The 21,122-nt window shown below is 36.9% G+C and overlaps 1 protein-coding gene across 7 annotated transcripts in view; it reads right to left on the reverse strand.

Moving 5' to 3' along the window:
- The window catches only part of HIPK3 (homeodomain interacting protein kinase 3), a 97,367-nt gene that overhangs the window by 15,085 nt on the left and 61,160 nt on the right, over window positions 1-21,122 (reverse strand). For all 7 annotated transcript variants that reach the window (XM_087951030.1, XM_087951033.1, XM_026664801.2 and 4 more), the window contains 5 exons: window positions 10,219-10,342; window positions 6,724-6,843; window positions 4,054-4,140; window positions 2,572-2,756; window positions 1,639-1,798 (listed from right to left, as the gene is read on the reverse strand). In XM_087951030.1, the coding sequence (XP_087807156.1) occupies window positions 1,639-1,798; window positions 2,572-2,756; window positions 4,054-4,140; window positions 6,724-6,843; window positions 10,219-10,342 (676 nt within the window). The remainder of the gene's footprint in view (window positions 1-1,638; window positions 1,799-2,571; window positions 2,757-4,053; window positions 4,141-6,723; window positions 6,844-10,218; window positions 10,343-21,122) is intronic.

Here is a 21,122-nt window from a genome sequence, read left to right on the forward strand (position 1 = left end):
AACAGCATTTGACCACAGGAGGGCACTATAATAAAACATTTTAGAGTGTACAGCTTCAATTGTGTTTAGCTTGGTTTTTGTAAAATATTTTCCAAGAGAAGTTTGAGACCAATATTGCTCTATTTGAACCCTCCCCCCCCCACGCACACACATTCAAATGCAGCCAAGATCATTTGCAGCAATTTTTTAAGGAAAAAAATTATAGGTTGTCCTTGCTAATTGTCCACTCGTTCAGTGACAGTTCAAAGTTACAATGGTGGCAGACTTAAAATATGTCCAAGTAGTTGCAGCTCTTTCAGTGCTCTGGTGGTCACACAATCACTCGATCACCATTTGTGACATTCACTGCCAGTTTCCAACAAGCAAAATCAATGGGGAAGTTGGCAGTTGACTGTGGGATGCTGCAGCTGCCTAGGTGTTCACTTAATGACAGCAATCAGAATTGCAGTCGTAGGTTGGTGCTGTTATATGGCGCCTTGCCTTAAGACCGTGTTGCTTAGTGCCATGGTTCCTGCTCCCAATTACTATCAGTAAGTGATAACAACCTGTACACCACTATCATTAAACATGCATTTCTTTGGTTAAAACATTAACCTTCCAGATAAATGGAAAAGATAATTTTGCATACAGAATAAACACTTTAGTTTTTATACTTCTGATAAGTGGAACGATTTTCTGGGACAGCAATTGGCAGGTTCAGTTTTGTGGACTTCAAACCATTTTAACATCTACATTGGCATAATTACATTACAACAGCGCAAGTTCTCTTTTACTGCCAATTCTCTCTTTACAGCTTTATTTCTTGGTGGGAGAATGGAAGGGGATTTTGAATACTTTTTTTATAACAAGTCTTCAAAAGTGTGAAGAAATCTGTTCTAGAGAACAAATGAAATTACTGAGCTTAGTTGTTACTTCAGATTAGAGTTATATGAAGGCACATCAGTGCAGCCCTCCTCTTTCTTGTGTAAGGGATCAAGTAAGAAGCCAAGACAGAAGAAGGATAAATACTAAAATGTAATCCCTTGTGGATTCTCAACTGTTTATATTTTCAATCATGGAATAGTCCAAGGAACTTCAGGCATGGCAAACAATAATGCTTATGGCTACAAGCAGCATGTATAGACTTCCACATCTTCATCTAAGGGGAAACCTGCATGATTACTATGAGAACTGTCACGTACATATCTCTAAGAAGGAAATGTGAACATTCTATTTAAGGTAATACAAATAAGCGTGGGAATAACGAAGCACTTGCATTTTCCGTTTCCCTATGTATTTCAAACATACCCAATATTTCACATGTAAATGAATAAAGATATTCATCAGGGTTATGTGTCTGAGGGTAAAATAAATAATATATTTATCAAGGTTATGTGTCTGAGGGTAAGAGCTTACATCAGATGAAGCAGATCATGCTAGTGCTGATTTTTCTAACGTTTAACTTACAATTCAATTCAAAGCATAAAATACCCTAGGCCTATACAATCCAACCATGCAATGAACATGCAGATTCATATTTTTCTTATTGAAAGTCTCTCTTTTTCTACTACTATGATGATTCTGTTACACACTTGCCCCATTCTAAAGTCTCAGATAGACATATGGGGAGAAAGCTTTTGTCAAATTACAAATGCTTACCTGATTCTGCACTGCGCCAATCTTGGTGAAATTGGGCATCAGACCTAGTGTGTTGCTTGCAGCAACTGGTCCCAAATGTATTGTTTTATTGCAATTGCTTATCTCATATGAATTTGATCGGTACTTGCAAACATCCATGATATGAAAAGATGATTTCACACTGTTGATGAGAGAAGGAAAAAGGAATTGTCACAAAAGACTGGCATACTCCATATCCTAGAGTCAAACTGAGTTTTAGAAGTAGCTAAAGTGTGTACTCACTGTGGTACTGACTATACCACAGCTATAAGATTTCATGTGCCAGTGACTACTGAGGTCCTGTAGTGATGCAAACAGTGCATGTGTTAAAAAGGCATCGTGCTTTCCTGCTCTACACTGTTAGAAAATTATGATTTCTCCCTATACTAGTATGTTACTCTGTGCAACAGACTACATCTGCATTATAAATGAGCACATTATTAAGGCAACAAGGGATAAGACAGCCAATTTTGATTATGTGCAGTTGTACAAAATACACAATAAAGTGAGTAAAGTTTCATTTGTATTCCTGGTGGTTTCATGGACACCATTGCCACCTTCTGGGATTGTTTTAATTTTTTTTTTTACTTTTCAGCCCTAGGATTCCTTGGAGACTTCCCACTAACCAGGCCCAAACCAGGCCCAAACCAAGCCAGCCAGGTGCTGCCTTTTGCTGAAGCATGAGAAAAAAACACTTCTAATCTTCATGCACTTATCAGCCATCTGAAAGCTCTCTGTAATAGGTATGCTGCCTCAGCCACATCATCGTGAAATGAATGCTCATATACTGGAAGAGGCCATTGTCAGGAGTAGGTTTTCCAGAACCCAATACCACAGATCACACACAACACATCATGGGACCCAGTGAAAAGGGCTCAGCCAGGATCATTATAAAAAGTGTCTTATAGGACATACTGGTTGCTGTGAGGAAAATCAAGGAGGTGCTTCATGGTAACGAAAGGATGGCTCAGTGTGTCAACCGGAGTGATTCTCAAGTTAGCATCAATCAACAGCATTTTCTTTAAAAGGCTGACAAACTCTCTTCTGTCCGCTTTCTCTGCCAAAAGATCACTTCCTTCTAGATCCATCACCATGTTCACCTAGCATTGAATAATTAGATGCAACGGTTTGTTTCAGGTTGTTTTCCAAATAATAAATATTCATAAAACAGCATCCTATAATAGAACGACAACAGGGTTGTCAAACTCAATTTCATTGAGGGTTGCATCAGGGTTGTGTTTGACCTCGGGGAGGGCGAGGGGGCATGGCCAGCATAATGTCACTCATGTTGGGGGATGCCTGTGGTGGCCCGAGTGCTCTGCCAGTGAAAATGGGCTCCCCAAGCTCCGTTTTCAACTGTGATGGCCTCCTGCAACCCTCTGCCAGTGAAAACGAAGCTTGCAATCTCCATTTTCGCTGACAGAGGCACCACAGGCCGGGTCTTCGCTGTTTCCAGGACAGCCCCACCGGCCAAATCTAAGCACCCCGTGGGCCGAATCCAGCCCCCGGGCCTTGAGTTTGACACCTCTGAACTACAACATCAACAATAGCAAGTTCTATAAATCTGAATTAAATCCAGAAAAATTTCATTCTACATTGTATTACAGCATATATCTCACTTTTTGTCCAGATTTTCAAGTTCTCCCATTTTTAGTCCCCTGAACAACACCCTGGGAAGTAAACTGGGAAGGGTGTGCAACTGGCTGAAAGACACCCATTCTGCTCTGGAGTCTTTCAGACTTCAATACAGTGAACTGGATCAAGTTCAATAATATTATATTACAGTAGGTAATATAAACTACTATTATCCAGTTATATACTGTAATATAACCTACTGTTATTCAGAACAGTGATAAACGGCAGTGGTCAAAGAAATATAGGAACTGCTAATAAGGAAATAGCTTGAAAGTATCACAGGTTTAAACAAGTACAATAAAGAAACAAGTGTACTTCAAGTGCCAGATTAAAGACCAACTCCACTTTAAAGTTAGTTTACATTAGTTTAATGGTATTGTAACAGGATAATTCACACGATAAAACAAAGGACGCTAAAAATGGCAAGGAAGTAACGTTTCACATCTAGATTTTCAAAATTCTTGGAGGCATGGAATCCTTATACATTATTAACAATATGGGATGGGATGGGATTGAGGCAAGAGGCAAACTGAATTACTTAAAGAAGTGAAATTCCATTAATTTCACATGCAGTGATAGAACATGCAGATGAATACATAAATCTGGATACCATGCAATTCAAAGTGCCCCCTGTAAGCAAAGCTCCAGATAAAACAAAAGGGAGAACTCTGAAAGTTGAACAGAGAACATTTACAACAAAATAAATTAAGAGGCAAAAGGCTCTTAATACAAAATATTTCAAATGTATACACATGTACTCACATGCACTATATCATCCAAACAGTTGAAAATGTATTTCCGGGCTTCTTTGGATTTCATACCTGTTTCACCTTCATGTTCTTCCAATGTCTTCAGAAATGTGAAGGTAGGGGAAAGATGCATATATTATTCTTAATATACTAGAGTTCAGTGCAGAAAACTGAACAGTAGAGAATACAATACTATGCTTTCTTTTTACTACTGAAAATATATGGACATTTCCAAATATAAAAAGTGTTGTGTTTAAAGTATACATTACCACACAACTTTTTTGTTTAGAAAAGCATAAAAATGATTCCTTATATCTTATCATTATTTTTTCTTGGAATTTTCAAAAACTTTCCTGGATTTTGGACAGATAACGATAACAAATTTAACCCCAATCTAAATAGTATCAGGGAAATGCAGAATTTTAGCATGTTGTATCTATGTATATAGGTAACTGCATTTGGGATATGTAATACTGCATGTTTGACATCTATGTTTGGATTTTGCTTGAATGTACTTATACAGATGAACTCAGCAGTTTAGCAGTACTCCTATAAAATGAGAATATAAATGATTTCCTTTCAGAGATGCTGTAAACCAAAAATTACTGAAAAATATGATAAATTAATATTCACTGCAACAAGTATTATTTTGCAGGTCATCCTCAACTTACAACTAATAACTGTTTGAAATTATGACTGGTTCAGAATAAGTGCTTTATAGCTCATAAAGAATTTCTGGCCATCATAAAATGTCATGCCACAACACCCCAGGTGTCCTGTAACCACATTTTGGGTGCTTGGCAATGGGCTCATCTTTACGACTGGTTGCAGCATCCTGTGGTCACATAACCACAACTTGCTGCTTTTTTGCCAGTTTCTGGCAAAAAAAAAAAATGTCCATTAAAAAAATTGGGTTCAGAGTTATGACCAGTTTGCTTAACAAACTCAAATTACCGATTAACTAGGATTTGCTTAATGATTGCTGCAAAAAAGTCATAAAAATCAGGTCCAATCAGGTTGATGCCTCATCACCATAACAACTTGTGACCAGAAATATTTCCCAATTGTAGTTTTAAGTTGAGGATTGCCTCTCTTGGTAAGATCTCCTAATGTCCATTAGTTATATTATTCCTGTGGATATAGGACAAAAGTTAACTTTCATAGTGTGTGTGTGTGTGTCTGTGTGTGTCTGTGTGTGTGTTTATTTATATTTTTGGGTTAGAAATGGAATTCTTCTTCTTGAGGGGGTTGCAATAACAAAGGTTGCTGGTTTCCTCTATGTTCCTTCATCTGGCTTAGGGTAGTAGAATAATAGGAAATCCTATCTCTAGAAAAGTGGAGAGGTAGGGGAAATATCCATTGTAATGCATTCCAGAGCAAGTTATAGGTAGAATTTAGTCACAGCAAATTCAAACAAGTACACAATTGGGCCTAATCTGGATCTTTTATAGCTCTAGATTTATGCTAAATTTATTACAATGCACAACAGATTTTTAAACACTGCATTCTATTTTTCAGCTCAGTGTTAACTCCATAGTATGCTAATGCCTAATGTTCTTTCATAATGAGTAAATCAAAACTATCTCATAATACATGAACATATATAACACCGAAAGGCTTTTCACAATGGAAAATTTTATTTAGAATGAAAAACTTTGTTCTGATGACTCTTCTTAAGATTCCAGAAGTTTATAAAATCTATAAAACAATTAACTACTTAAATAAATAAAATGCACAGAATTCATAATATAAAGTTAACAGTTATAACATAAAGATACAGTCACAAAATCAATAATCTACCTGGCATTCCCATTCAAATAGATACTTCAAAAAGCTCCTTCTTAACTACTCTTCTAAATCCATCCAGGTGGATGCCAACTGAACTTCCAGAGGAAAAGACATTTAATAGAGATGAAGAAGACTGAGACAAACCTTTAACATCCTGATTTTGGGGAGATGCAAATTAGACAGGTCACTTCTAACTGAAGTAGGCAATACTGGAAGCAACTGTGCTTCATAGGTTAACATTAGTGCTTTTGATTTATATTTAGAAGCTTACCAGAAACCACTGCAGCACACACAAAATTGGAGGTGTATTTTATTGGTCAATAAACAAGCCAGTACATTTTGCAGCAATGTAGCTTCAGATACTCTTCAAAGGCAGCAACATGTAGAGTGCATTGTAGTAGTCAATAGAGTGCATTGTAGTAGTCAATTCTGGAGGTTAATTACTGAAGCAGAGTCCTGCTGCTTCAGAATTTAAAGGAATCCCTCTTTATACACCCATATAAGATTTACATTTTCTTGATAATCTGCTGCTTTTATAAGCCTCGAAACCTTTATGTTGTTTGAAAAATAAATTTCTTTCCAAGTACAAGTTATATTGTTATGCAGTGTCCCAGATGTTTTGAACCAAATAATGACACTAAAGCTGCATCCAATCGCTATTGTAAATAAATTCAACTGAACATTATTTCTGCTTGAATCCCAATGTTCATTGTTGGGAAACAAATCAAACAATCCACAGCAAAATTGTGTTTTCCAAATCATTATCCAGAAAGGGCAGACATTTCAGACAGAATAGTGACAAAAGTATCTCTTGTATGGCTAAGTAAATTATTTCCAAAATACATAGCCAAAAGCATAGAACACAGGAATTTGTCCTTATGAGGACTATCACTACCTTTAATCTCCAACCAGAATATGGTGCATCTTTTTCTCTACAGAAAAATCGTGTGGTCTTCGTTCCAAGATTCAACAATTGCTCCGCAGGTAATCCTTGTGTTTGTGAAATGTAGCGAATCTATAGAGATAAAAGTATCACAGCACTTCTTTCACCAATACATACACATCTATCAGTTTTAGAACCTAAACAAACACTTCACTGTACTTAATATAATGATAGAATATCACAATGGCTCAAGAACATTAACAACAAACAAGGATCAAATCTGGGCTATAACAGAGTATTTGAATGTTGCATTTTATTTAATCAGACCTTAATCTTCAATTCAAACAGTGGCAGTATCCAGGATTGTTTTAACTAAATGCTTTAACAAGCATATTTTGAAATGTCTGAAATCTGACATATTTTTCAGAGGTGAGAGCCTGAACCTTGTTATCTGGGAGGAATAGAAGCCAGTTGCTCTTAAGAAAGGCAATAGGGTCCTTGGGATTGTGAGCTCAGTCACCTGTGTTCTAAATCCATGCCCCACCTGACAAATGGTGTGTGGTTGAGTCCAGGCAGTGATTAATGCATCCTTACAGGAAGGGAATGATACCACCTGCCATAAAGGAGGTGTAGCTGCACCCTCTTTTCAAGAGGCCATCTATGAACCCCACAATTTTGGACAACTTCCATCCAGTCTCCAATCTTCCCTTTTTAGGGAAGATTGTTGAGAGGGTGGCTGGCACCCACTACAAAGGGCCCTGGATGAAGCGGATTATCTGGATTCTTTTCAGTCTGGGTTCAGGCCAGGGCACAGCCCTGAAATGATATTGGTCGCACTTGATGAACTTTGGAGGACTCAGGATGGAGGTGGTGTGACCATTCTAGTCCTTCTAGACCTCTCAGAGGCTTTCAATACCATTGACCATAACAGCTTTGTGGACTAGTTTCGGGGGTTGGGAATGGAAGGCACTGTGTTACAGTGGTTCTCCTCCTTCCTCCATAGCCGGTTCTAGTCAGTCCTGGTAGAGAGGAGAGGTCGAGCCATAGCTCCTTGCACTATGGGATGTCCCAGGGCTCAAGTAGTTCACCACTTCTTTTTAACATCTACATAAAACCACTAGGGGAGCTCATCCATTGGTATGGGGTGTGGTATCATCAGTATTTATTTTATTTATTTATTTTTGTCAATTGCTTACAAGATAATAGGTATAAGTAAAAACATAGTTATGAAAACATGGATACATATAAGAAAAAATAAATAAAAGAAACAATAGAACAGGGATGGTAGGCACGTTGGTGTGCTTATGCATGCCCCCTACAGACCTTTTAGGAAAGGGGTGAGGTCAATAGTAGACAGTCTAAGGTTAAAGTTTTTGAGGTTTGGGGAAGAAACCACAGAGTCAGGTAGAGTATTCCAGACATTGACCACTCTATTGCTGAAGTTGCATTTCCAGCAATCAAGTTTGGTGTGATTAACCTTGAGTTTGTATCTATTGTTTGCTCTTGTGTTGTTATGATTGAAGCTGAAGTATTCATTGACAGGTAGGACATTGCAATGTATGATTTTAAATACTATACTTAGATCGAACCGAAGGCGTCGTAGTTGTAAGTTTTCTAGGTCTAGAATTTCAAGTCTGGTGGCATAAGGTATTCTGCAACGAGTAGAGGAATAGAGAACTCTTCTTGTGAAATATTTCTGGACTTTGTCAACTGTGTTAATATTAGATACGTAATGTGGGTTTCAGACTGATGAGCTGTATTCGAGTATTGATCAAGCAAATGTTTTGTATGCTCTAGTTATTAGTGTAATATTACCAGAGAAAAAGCTACATAAGATTAGGTTAACAACTCTTAACGCCTTTTTGGCTATGTAGTTACAGTGGGCTCTAGCACTTAGATCATTAGAGATGAGTACTCCAAGATCCTTGACAGAGTTTGGATCATCAACAAGGTCTTGACTATTCAGCCTGTATTTTATTTTCTGATTTTATTTTATTTTTTGCCAATATATAGAACAGAGCAGTATGTTGATATCTCCATCGCTGGACAGACAGATGATGTTCTGGCAGTGTTAGCCAAATGCCTGCAGGCTGTAAGGGTCTGAATGGAGAAGAATAATTGGGGGGGGGGGCAGATTTTCCCATGTTATTCCTATGTTGGGTGAGCTGCACCACCTTTCTTTCCAGGTGCAAATCAAAATGCTGATCCCTATTCTGCCTCTATGGAATATTCTGCCTCCTAAGTAATCTGTAAAAGCTTTGAAGACCTGGCTCTTCTCACAAGCACTGGGATGCACATTAGAAGTTTTGCTTAGTGCCAGGTTTTGGGGGGTTTTAAGATTTTTTTTTCATATGTTTAGTTTTAATATGATTTTGTTTGTTGTTTTAAATTGTGATTGAGAGCCGCCCAGTGTTAGTTATAAGATGGGTGGCTATATAAATGGTTTAAATAAAAAAAATGTTTGATGTGTTTTTACTACCAGTTCTGTAGGCATGGCTTGGTAGGCGTGGCCATGTGACTGGGTGAGTGTGGCTTTTTTGCTGCCCCCACCCATTTTTGAGAGCTTCCTGGCCTCAGAGGAGCCTCTGGAGGGGGTGTTTTTGCTCCCCTAAGGCTCCTCTGGGGCTCTGGAAGGCAAAACATGGAGGGGGGGCTGAGCTCCTCCCTCCATTTTTTGCCTTCCTGGGCCTCAGCAAGGGGAATCCCGGCACAGCTAATCTATGCACAGCTGATTGTCGGGAGGGGGGGGGAAGAAATACCTTAGGCGAATGTCAGGCAGGCAGGTAAGCGAGCATCGGGTGGGAGGGGACCGGATCAGGGGCGTGGCCAGCCAGAACTTACTACCGGTTCGGTGACCCACACCAAATTCTTGCTACCAGTTCGCCCAATCCAGTGCGAACCGGCTGAATACCACCACTGATGTATAGTGAGTGGCATTGATATAAACTAGAGATATATTTTGTTGTCATGCATTTATATGTATAGTTATACAATAATTATTTGTTATAATTTTGCTTTTCAAGTTACATTATTCACCTGTATATTTAAACAGCTGCATCCAGAAAACTGTATAAATGAAAACTCTTTATTCAATTCAGTCTAACTCTATAGCAGTCCTAGTTGCCTCTGTTAAATGAGGGTCACATTGGTCATTAAATTCCTGCCAATTTCCCCACTGACTTAGCTTGAGTGAAGCTGGCAGGGAACATTGGAAATAAGGGACCCTGCAATTCCAACGAAATATTGTAAGTACCCTCATTCAACATTGTTGTAATTTTGAATGGTCACTGAATGGTCATAACCCAAGGACTACATGTATTTGAAATTCACAGGAATAGCCTTACTATTGACTCGATGTGTATTTAACTCAAGTTACCATGATTATGTTGATCCTTCATATGCTAAAAATCATATCATAATAATGAAATTTAAATTCCCTACTGACCAAATTACAATTTGAAACAATTAAAATAAATATTGTTATAGCACCAGTGCAGTCTCTTTTACCTGATCATATTCAAGGGCTCCTGGATATAGTGGCCATCCAAGGAATAGTTCAGCAATCACACAGCCCAATGACCACATGTCTATGGCTTCACAGAATGGCAAACCCAATATGATTTCTGGTGCTCTGAAAACAGAAGTGGCACAATGGCATTAGTTTTATATATAAGTAATAATGAAAACATTATTATAATGTTGAAATATCAAGCCTGCTACATAAAGAACTTTATATTCTGCCTTCCTCTTCCTTTTTCAAATTTGAATAATTTAATTCAGTTACATGGCACTGAAGTTGCCTACTGAATGTTATCTTGCTTCTTGATAAAATTATTTGAGGAATTCAGTGTTTGGGCTATGCTTTTCTTAGTTTAGCATGTAAACATCTCTTTTCTGTAGTAAAAACCTATGAAGAATTCAGCTTATATTTGACAGGTATAATTTGGATTTTTATTTATCAATCTAACCCATTCATTATTTTCTCTGAACATTTATTACAATACAGTAACAATAACTGAATTTTCAAAAATGTTTGGGTGACATTCCAGTGGGATGCCATGCAAAAAAAAATGACTCCTCAAAAGGTTTGCAAAGGGAATACTAAAAGCAGTTGTTAACTCATAAACTTTAACTCATGCCATCTTGAAAAATAAAACTCCTAAATATTTAAAACTTATGTTTCACATCCCAATGTGGTATGATACTTATGGTGAAGAAATTTTCCATGAAAAGCCAAAAATGGTAGCAGCATAAGATCTTTGTTGTGGTTGATTCTTTTGCTTTGAATTTAAACAGTTTAAGTACATCTGAAATGATGGAATTGTTATTTTTAGTGTAATCTTTATGCAGGAAGAAAAAAATATTTCTGAGGGTGACAAATACCCATATGTCATTACTCTTGAATGTTTTCAATATTTTGGGTAGGTTCATCAATTAATATAAATCATTTTACATGATGGTTTAATATACTTCTTATAACTTCCTACTTTATTTATCTTTAAAACAAATAATCATACTTCACATTTTGTACTGGTTCATGCTTCCCACCAGTGAATAGACAGATTTATTAAAGACTGAAATCTTTCTATTGGAGTTCATCATTTGACTTACCACTTGCTGTACCTTTCTAGCTGTACAATGTCCTTTCTGGAGTATGGTGCCCAAGATTGTGCACAATATCCCAAATAAAACCATAATCAAATTACATATTCATATTTATTTTTCAACAATCTATGAAATATGTTTTTCACACAATCATATATACTATGATTAATGGAAATATAGTTCCTAGCAGTTACAAATAACATGTTTATAGGTCCTGGATAGGCTATCTGTGACTCCCAAATGCTTATCACCAATTAATGACCTATGTACCTGCAAACTCTCAAGTGTACATTACTTGGAAGCTATCCCCTCCTGGGAGGGATAGAGGGAAAAAGAATATTAAGACTGAACTGAACCAGTTGGTTCTCCTTCATTCATTCATTCCATCTGCCCACCCGTACTCCACTCTGCAATGCTGCCAAATGTATGTAGAGGTAGCCTTCACTTAACTCTTCAAAGTTATGATGGTGCTGAATGACGAGACTAATAACTGCTCCTCAAAGTTCCATCTGTTACAGCACCCTACAATCAGGCACTTGGCAACAAGTTCACATTTACAACCAGTTGCAACGTCCCATAGTTGTGTGATTGCCATTTGTGACTTTCCCTGCCATCTTTCAACAAGCAAAGTCAATGGGAAATAGCAGGGAAAGTTGTTAGGTCACTTGGTTACATCTCCCTCATGCCCTTCTACATTCTCATATGCACTCCCTCCTTTCCTCTTTGCTTGCATACATGCACACACCTTTCCCCCTTTGCTTATACATATGGTGCCTGCCTTCCTCCCTGAATTTGCACCCATCTACAGCACCTCCACTCCCTTATTCACATGCAATCTGCACCAGGCTTTCCTGATTATTCTCCACCCTCCTGTAATATCTCTGCACTCTTTACCTGGGACTCCCTCTATTTCCTGCTTTAACAACCTGAAAGTTTCACACACGCATCCCGGGACTGCCTGAATTGCCGCTACTAAGCAATGTGTCATGTGACATTCTGCTTTATGACATCACTTAGCCACAGCAATCCCAATCCCGACTGCTGTCATAACTCAAGGACTACCTGTATAAGATGCACATTATCTGTTATGTAAAGCTTCCTTTGTCTTTTCAGTCTTCCTGGAATGAGTCAAAATCTACACTTTTTTACTCAGTTCTACTGGAAGTATTACATTTCCACAGGATTTGCATAAGGAGATATTGTGTTAAAAGAAGCAATATTCCACAAATATAATTTCTCAATAAATCAATTTGTATCTCTCATTTCAGGCATCATGTTTTGTTCTCAAGTATCATAAACGAGGAGCAAATTGAATGGCAGGCAGCAAAAGGACAGAATCACAAATGGACTAAAACTGAACTAACTTTCTCCAAATATTCTAGTTGCTGTTTACATATTCTTTTGTTGAAGAGATTGATAATTATAGATGCATTATAATTAATACAATAGTTCACTTTTTATTTGCTAAAGTACCTTAACATAAACCAGCTAGTTCCAATTAGTTCAAATCATTCTTTTATATTGAGACTTGGACTAACACTTCTTTAACTTGGGGGATAAAAACAGACTTATAAAAACAGACTTACAGATAATCCTTGTTTAGCTACTACAGTTGTGACTAGCAAGTCAGTCATTAAGCCAAATAGCAATTGTGCTTGCAACCTTACTTAGTTTTCCTTGCTTTATATAGACCTGCAAAGGTCACAAAGTTATTTGTTCATTACCCTTGTAACTAAATGAGAACTAGTTTTACTTCTATTCAAATGGAGGACTTGGGTGATTTTTGAATTTAACATGTATAAAACAAAAATGCTAAGGGTAAATATGAGTAGTAAAACCATTGATCTTTGGATTTGAACTCACAGATTTTCTAATGGTAGTGGGAATGGGAAACAAAGGCAACCCCTCAAGGAAATATACTCTGTGGATGGAAGCAATGTATAAGAAGGGCCTCTTCTGCATGCCCAATATAAATCAGGTATTTCTCCTGCAGGCTCTAATTAGCATGAATGTATATTTTCCCAATAATGTTTAGATTGGCATGTTAACCATACGTATGGGGCTCAGATTATATTATCAGAAGGCAAATGCTTTTTGATGATCATACAGGCATAGCTCACAGAAAGTAAATAACATCTAATCACAAGGGGATTTTAGTATGACTATAAGACCATACACTTTTTAACAATTTGGGAAGTCTAATGTATAAACTAAGTGGCAACATTTTGGTGCATTCCAATTATGTATGAATAGGTATCTTCTATTTTCTTAATTTTTGAAAGAAGGAAGATTAGGGCAGATTTTTTTGCCATTGTTTATTAGTTCCTTGCCTACTTTACAAAGCTTCCCAAATTATGATTATGTAGATTATGTATCTTCTAATTTTTTTTAACAACAACTTGTGGGTCAGTCTTCCATCTTGCTTTAATAAGCCCATGTGTAATTATTACTTTCAATTAATAAATTTAAGGTTTATATGAGCTTTCAAGTAATGGCACCCCTCCTTATATGCTGGAAGGTAAGAATACCTGGAATTCATCCATGTAGCAAAGGGTTTTTTAAAACAGCTGAAGTTCTGCCAGGTGATATTTCAACTGATTTTAAAAATTACATTCAGATGTTGTGTTTGCAGTTGTTAGCTTCTCCTTGCAAGAGGTTGCAGTATTGTATGGTATCGTGTTGTACAAAAATTAGTTTATGACTGGTTAATCAAGTCATCAGAATACATGACAAAACATCTACTATTATTTTAAATCCTAAATTAACATATCAGAAACTTTTGTTGGCAGACTGAATAGAAGCCAACATGCTGGCCAAAAAATTGTATTGCATTCTGAATCTGTATTTCCTTAATAGAGAAAATAGAATAATACCTATTGCTATCAAGCTTTAAAATTGATAATATATAGTTCAGTAAATATATATGGCATTATTCAATAAACATTTCGATACAACTAAATGATGCTCATGTTTACATATAATTTAATAAGGGATAGTTTTACCTACACAGTATAATAATATTCAATAATATCAGTATAATAATATTCAATAATATTCAATATTATTATATTATTTCCCTAAGAAAGGCTTTCCCCTTTTTTGGACTAATACAAGTTGTCCTCGACTTACAAGCACAATGAAGCACAAAAGTTCTGTTACTAAGTGAGACATTTGTTAAATGAATTTTGCCCTATTTTACGACCTTTCTTGCCACAGTTAAGTGCGTCACTGCAGGTGTTACCTTAGTAACACGGATGTTCACTGAACCTGGCATCCCCATTGACTTTGCTTGTCAGAAGGCTGCGAAAGTAACATGACCCTGAGACACCGTCATAAATAGGAACAGATGCCTCAGCACCTGAATTTTGATCACATGATCAAGGGGATGCTGCAAAGGTTGTAACCATGAAAAACAATCTTTAGTCACATTTTTCAGTGCTGTTGTAACCTCGAATGGTCACTAAACAAACTCTACTAAGTCAAGAACTACCTGTACACTATTGTTGGTTAAACTCCAGTGCTGAGATAATAATTAATTAATCCTTACATGAACAAAACTATCAAGGCTTTTTTCCTATTCAATATGCGTATCTGTTCCAAACATCATGAAATTCCTCTGCTAATTCAGGCTTAAAATTGTTTCCATCAATGTTTAAGAGTCATGGAACTGAAGTTTACCTAGTAAACTGAAATCCAAATTCTTTACCAATAGTTCTAAATTATATAATGTATAATATATATATAATATATAATATATATACTGTAAATTGCCCTGAGTCATGAGGTTGAGATGGCCTATAGAAATTAAATATAATGCAAGAATAAAGTTTATGACCACAAAATAGTATAGTTAAATTTCAGCATAAACAATGATTGCTTACATGTCATATGAGTGTCTAATTGCCACCACTGGTGATCATCTAAAGCCAACAAGCTATCTTAGCTTTAGATAGAAAGCTCCTTTGGGGGGGGGGGACATTTTTCCCTATGAACCTTCCATAGATTGGAAGGCTCTACTAATGTAATTCTTTTCTATAATAGCTTGTTTGTAAAATTTAAATCATATTTTCCTATTCTCATACACAAGATTTGGAAGGGAGGGGAGTACAAAAAGCTAATGCAACTAGTTGATGTTGGCTTATTGCTATGAAGATTTCTGAGGGTGTTTTCGCCTCTGTTGCTGATATGATCATAATTATGCTTATTTCACCCTAGCCAATATAGGGTCCTGAGACCTCCATACTGTATAAATAATATGTGGAATTCTGGTATTCCCGAATTTTATTTTGCCACAGAAAGAAAGGGAAAAATGACTTGAATCAATGAGACATGTCAGCCTTTCTAGGGTTACTATAGAGATTACCAGTTCTCGTTACAATATGCACTCCCTCAGACCATCCCAAGAGCTGGTTGTAATACCTCGCTTTTACCAGCGAATCTAGATTGGATATTGAATAGATCAGGCCTGCACAACTTGTGGAGGAAAAAGGGCCACACTGATATATTTAAAATAATCACAGGCCGCAAAGTAATACCTGGCATGTCGATCAGCTGTTTGGTGGCTAGTGGAGCGCTGGCAACACTGGAGCTGGTGATGTCGGTGAGGCCTGGAGGCATTGGAGGCACTTGGCAGGGTGTCTTATGGGCAGCAGGAGCAGATCCTTCCTGGTGGTGGCGACATCTGGTGGTGAATTTATTGAGTTTTTTAAAAACACTGGTGGGCTGCACAGGGCAGTTTGATGGGCCACATGTTGCCCAATGGGCCGTATGCTGTGCAGGCCCGGAACAAATTTTGTTCAAAATCCATACCCCTAGAGGAGCTTTGTTAATTAGTTCCCACCTTGAAAATTTCTCATATCTGGTTCACTAGTAAAAGGCTTTCTCCTTCCAATATAAATGTACAAGAAGGATAAAATACCCGTTCTAGTGTTGCTTAAATTATTTTCTTCCTTAGAGAAAGTCAACTGAAATCTTTGAAAGTAATAGATAAGGTTATCTTTGTTATCATTTTGGGCATATAATATTCCTTGCATTAATTTTTCCTATGGGTCCACTCACATTTAAGAATACTGATTCTCTTTCAAATATCTAATGTGTGTTTTCATTTATAATTGCCACCACTGGTGATCTTCTAAAGCCAACAACTTAAGCTAAATTAGCTGAGGCCACATAACTCTTTAGCGTATCATTTAACAATGGCTAGGTTGATACGCTTATTTCAAAGTAATTCCACCTCCGACTTTAAATGGGCTTATAAATTCATTTATTTAATCTAATGAACTGTGGTTTATTCTATGACAATTAAGCAAACAATGGCTTAGTGCAACTAATCAAGAATGTACCAATATTCTGGTCAAAATCTCCTAGTTCACATCTCTTGGTAACATTTTTTATTACATTTATTTATTACATTTATATGCTGCCTATCTGCAGATATGAATCTGGTATGATGTGGTATGATAAAAGCTATAGAAGTAGCTCTTTTGCATTTAACAACATTTATATGCAATGCATGAACTCTGGCTTGTCTATATCTCAACAAGTATTTATAACCCAATATTGGATCAAAATTCTATATTAATATTCCAGATTCAAATATACACTTAATATTATAATTTGTAATAACTTCTTTTTAAAAGAACAAGTATTTTAATACCTTGCTGAAGAAAGTGTTAATACAAAACAGAAAAGAACAACTAGCTTCTAGCTTACAGAAAGATTAATTTCTATAAAAATTATAAGAATTATAAAAGTTACTAATTGGTTAATAAAAGTCCAATGAAGTGATTTGTTACACAAGAGATCAGCAATATTTTACATAAAATAGAAACAAACAGTATGAGCAGTAAGCTAATTCTAAATGCATTAGGTCTTAAAGGTTTAAGATACAGCTTAAATAAAAATTAGTAAACACTCTCTCTCTCTCTCTCTCTCTCTCTCTCTCTCTCTCTCTGTGTGTGTGTGTGTGTGTGTGTGTGTGTGTGTGTTGTCTTCTGCTACTGATAGTTCTGAAACTTGCATTTCTCAACCAGGTTGCAATAATAGCATTATATCAGTATCAGGTGTACTCCTTGGTTAACCAGATATAGCTAGGCTGCAATTTTTACCATCTTTTCTATCAACATTGATCAGGACTAAGGTACAATTACCATTTCTATTTTCCCTGCATTTCCCAAGCACAAAAATTATGCTTTGTATAACAGACTTTTACTATGAGTCTTCAATTTTCACATTATTTGCATTTTGCAGTAGAGTATCTGTATAAAATATATACTTTTAAAAAATTCAAACTCTCTTATAAGGAATTAAGCATTTCAATAATTTGAAGCATTTAAGCATGAATCATTTGAATTTACATGTGTGCATAAAAATGTTTATATGCTTATCTAAAGCCACATGAAAAATATACATATTTAAACATATTATTCCCAAGAAAAGGGGGAGGAAAAATGGAGAAGAAATCAATGTACAAAATCTTAGCAGAGATCTGAAAATTTAAAAAGATAAATATAGGAGACAGAGTGATAGCTCACGAAGAAAAACTACAGATACATAAACTGTATTTATAAAGTTGGTCTCAGAAAATCTAAAGCAAAAAACAAAGATTTTTCTTACGTATTCAAAATAAAAGCTAGATTGAAGAGTAAGTACTATCTGCTCAGTGCAAATGGGGAAAGTATAAACAATAATGAAAAAAGACAGAGCTACTCATCTCCTATTTTGGCTGAGTGTATGGGCTCCCTAAAAGTAATCATTCAAAATTAGCACACAGTTGTAAAAACAAATATTTTCAGAGTAAACCTCCTTTTCCCCCCTTAGAATGTAATATAACTATTGGAACACTAACACAGTAGAAGACAGAATAAGTTTTCTTGATAGTTATTAAAACTGGAAGAAAATAAAAGAATTAAGTTCATGGAGATACATGCAAAGTTCTCACACTCAGGAAAAATTAGGAATGACTATAAACTGTTAGGTTTTTAAAAAGCCCTCTGTAGTATTAGATCAGATCTGGAAGTTTCAGCAAAACGGACAATTTCATTTTTCTTCTGGAATGCTGTATCAGATTTATTGAAGGAACATAAATTCCAATTCAATATTCTTATTCCAGCCTCAATTTGAGATGATTTTTATGCAAATATAATTCTTTAATCTTAACCAGTCTTTCACACAAGCATACATATGACATTTTAGCCTTTGAAGAAATCAGAAATCAAATTTATCTTTCAATGTTTAAAATTTAATAAAGTGCCTGGAGAAGTTTTTCTACTCCCAGAGCTCTTTAAGACTTGCATTTCAGTCGGATGGGAAGTTGCCAGTACAGTCCCCCTATATAAAAAGGGAGACAAAGCTGGCTCAAAAACTATAGATCAGGGGTATCAAACTCTATTTCATTGAGGGCCGCATCAGGGTTGTGTTTGACCTGGGGGGGGGAGCTGGGGTGTGTGTGGCCAGCTCGTCACTCACATCAGGGGCATCTGTGCCCGCCTGAGTGCTCTGCCAACAAAAATATGCTCCTGAGCTCTGTTTTTGAAGCCCTTGGCCAGCTCCATTTTTGCTGGCAGAGGCACCGCGGGCCGGTTCTTCACTGTTTCCAGCAGCCAGATCTAAGCACTCCGCAGGCCGAATTCGGCCCACGGGCCTTGAGTTTAACACCCCTACTATAGATAGATTAAAGCCTTATTAGAATTGTGGCTAAAATGTATGCAAATCATCTGTTGAGCAAAATACAAGATTGGGTAATGGAAACAAATCTCTTAGTAGAGGAACAAACTGGATTCGGACCAGAGCCCTCCACAATAGATAATTGTTCTACTTTACACCATCTCTTAACAAAACAATTAACAAATGGCAAAAACCTGTTTACTGCATTTATAGATCTTAGTGCAGCTTGTGATTCTATAAATAGAAACATTCTGTGGGTGAAATTGGCCAGCTTAAATATGGAACCCAGAGTCTTATTCTTGGTTCAGACACTCTACTCAAATACCCATTTGAAAGTCTGTACAGGTGTAACTGTTCTCTAAGAGTATACCCATCATCATTATGCTGATGATACCAAATTACATATCTCCACCCATGGCAATTAATTAAGCAATACAATAAATATCTTATCCTAATATCTGGAGGCTGTGACTGCCTGGATAGGTAACAAGAAATTTCAGTTAAACCCAGGCCAAAATTTGGTTTTGGGGGTCCATAGGTTCCAGGACCATGCCATCTTTGGTGTTGGATAGAGCTGTACAATCCAGGGGTCCTGATAGGATCATGAGTCCTACTAAATGAGAAGGTGGCATTTGTAGCAAGAAGTCCATTGCACAGTTTCATGTTGTGCAACAACGGTGCCAGTTCTGGACTGGTAGGTCCTGCTTGCAGTCATTTATGCTCTAGTTACCTCCAAATTGGACTATGCACTCAACATAGGCCTGATCATGAAGAACATCTGGAAGCTTCATCTGGTACAGAATAAACCAACATAGGCAACTATGCACAGCATATATTACACTTCTGCTATGCAAACTGCACTGGTTGTGAGTTTGCTCTAGGTCTAATTCAAGGTACTAGTTTTAATCTTTAAAGCCCTTTGTGGCATAGTAGTGGGCTACCTGGGGGATGTCTCCCTTGTATAAGTTTGCCACATTAGATCTGGCAAAACAGGGCATGTTACAGGTCCCATTGGCTACAGACCTACATTTGATGAGTCCCAGGAGACATGCCTTCTCTGCTCTGGTGCCCACCTTATGGAACTTTCTTCAGCTTGAAATTAGATTAGCTCTCTTTTGATATTGCAAAAGGCTGGAAGGCCCGGGCCTAAATAACGTAATCAGAGACTGAGCTAAAGCAGAAAAAAAGATGCAAATGAGCCTAAATATATCTTTAAGAGAGAAAAAATCAAATCTTATCTACAGCAAGCACCAAAAAAACAAGAGATGCGATCGAGCAAACTATGGGAATGCCCTATTGTTATATTTATTACATGTTTATCTTAGTCTTCCTCCATAAGCCTTTAATGGCACATAATACTTGCTCCTTCAAATTTCCCCCACAACACAGTGAGGCAGATTTGACTGAAAGCGTATGGCTGATCCAAAGTCAAACAATGAGCTTCCATGCTCAAGTGTAGACTTGAATCTAGGTCTCCTGGATTCAACCATTATATCACCCTTTTATTATTAAAATAAAAATTAAAAAGGTAAGTTTAAATGAGCTGCTTGAGAAAACCTAAATGCCAAAAAATAAAATCTGTCAATCAGCAACATATTTAGTAACTACCATCTTCAGTTTATTTACATTTATACCAGCCAGCTGAACCAGATCATGTTTTCAACCTTGAATAAGGGAGGGTGGGGTGGAAATAGAGTTCAGGCAGATCACCTCCCCCACCCATTGTCGTCCTCCTCCAACTTCTTGTAAGATGAAGCTTTTCAATTAAATACAGCTGAGGCCTTCTTGACAGTAACTATACTTACAAACGTAACCGCTGACTTTGAGCAGTCTGACCTTGAGCAAAATGAATACACTTAACTGCAGGTACTTCTGGCTTATTTCACTGCAGCAGTGAAGCAGCCTCACCATCTATAGTAGTCAACAGTTTCTGATTACCACCCCCTTCCTATTTTAAGCTATCCCCCACAACATTTCAGTGATGCACAGTTCAAAGTGATAGAATAACATCTGAGGCCACATTCCAGCTCAAGTTGTTTACAGAGGAATCTTCGTCCTGTTCTCATGCACTGCTTTTTTCATCAATGACTGCACTCTTGTTTTTATTTCCAAAGCTCAAATAAAGTCTTTCAGAATAACCC

The sequence above is a fragment of the Notechis scutatus genome, chromosome 1 (assembly GCF_049901735.1).
Source record: "Notechis scutatus isolate UNSWTSFEM ecotype Mainland chromosome 1, rNotScu1.2, whole genome shotgun sequence".
NCBI lineage: Eukaryota > Metazoa > Chordata > Lepidosauria > Squamata > Elapidae > Notechis > Notechis scutatus.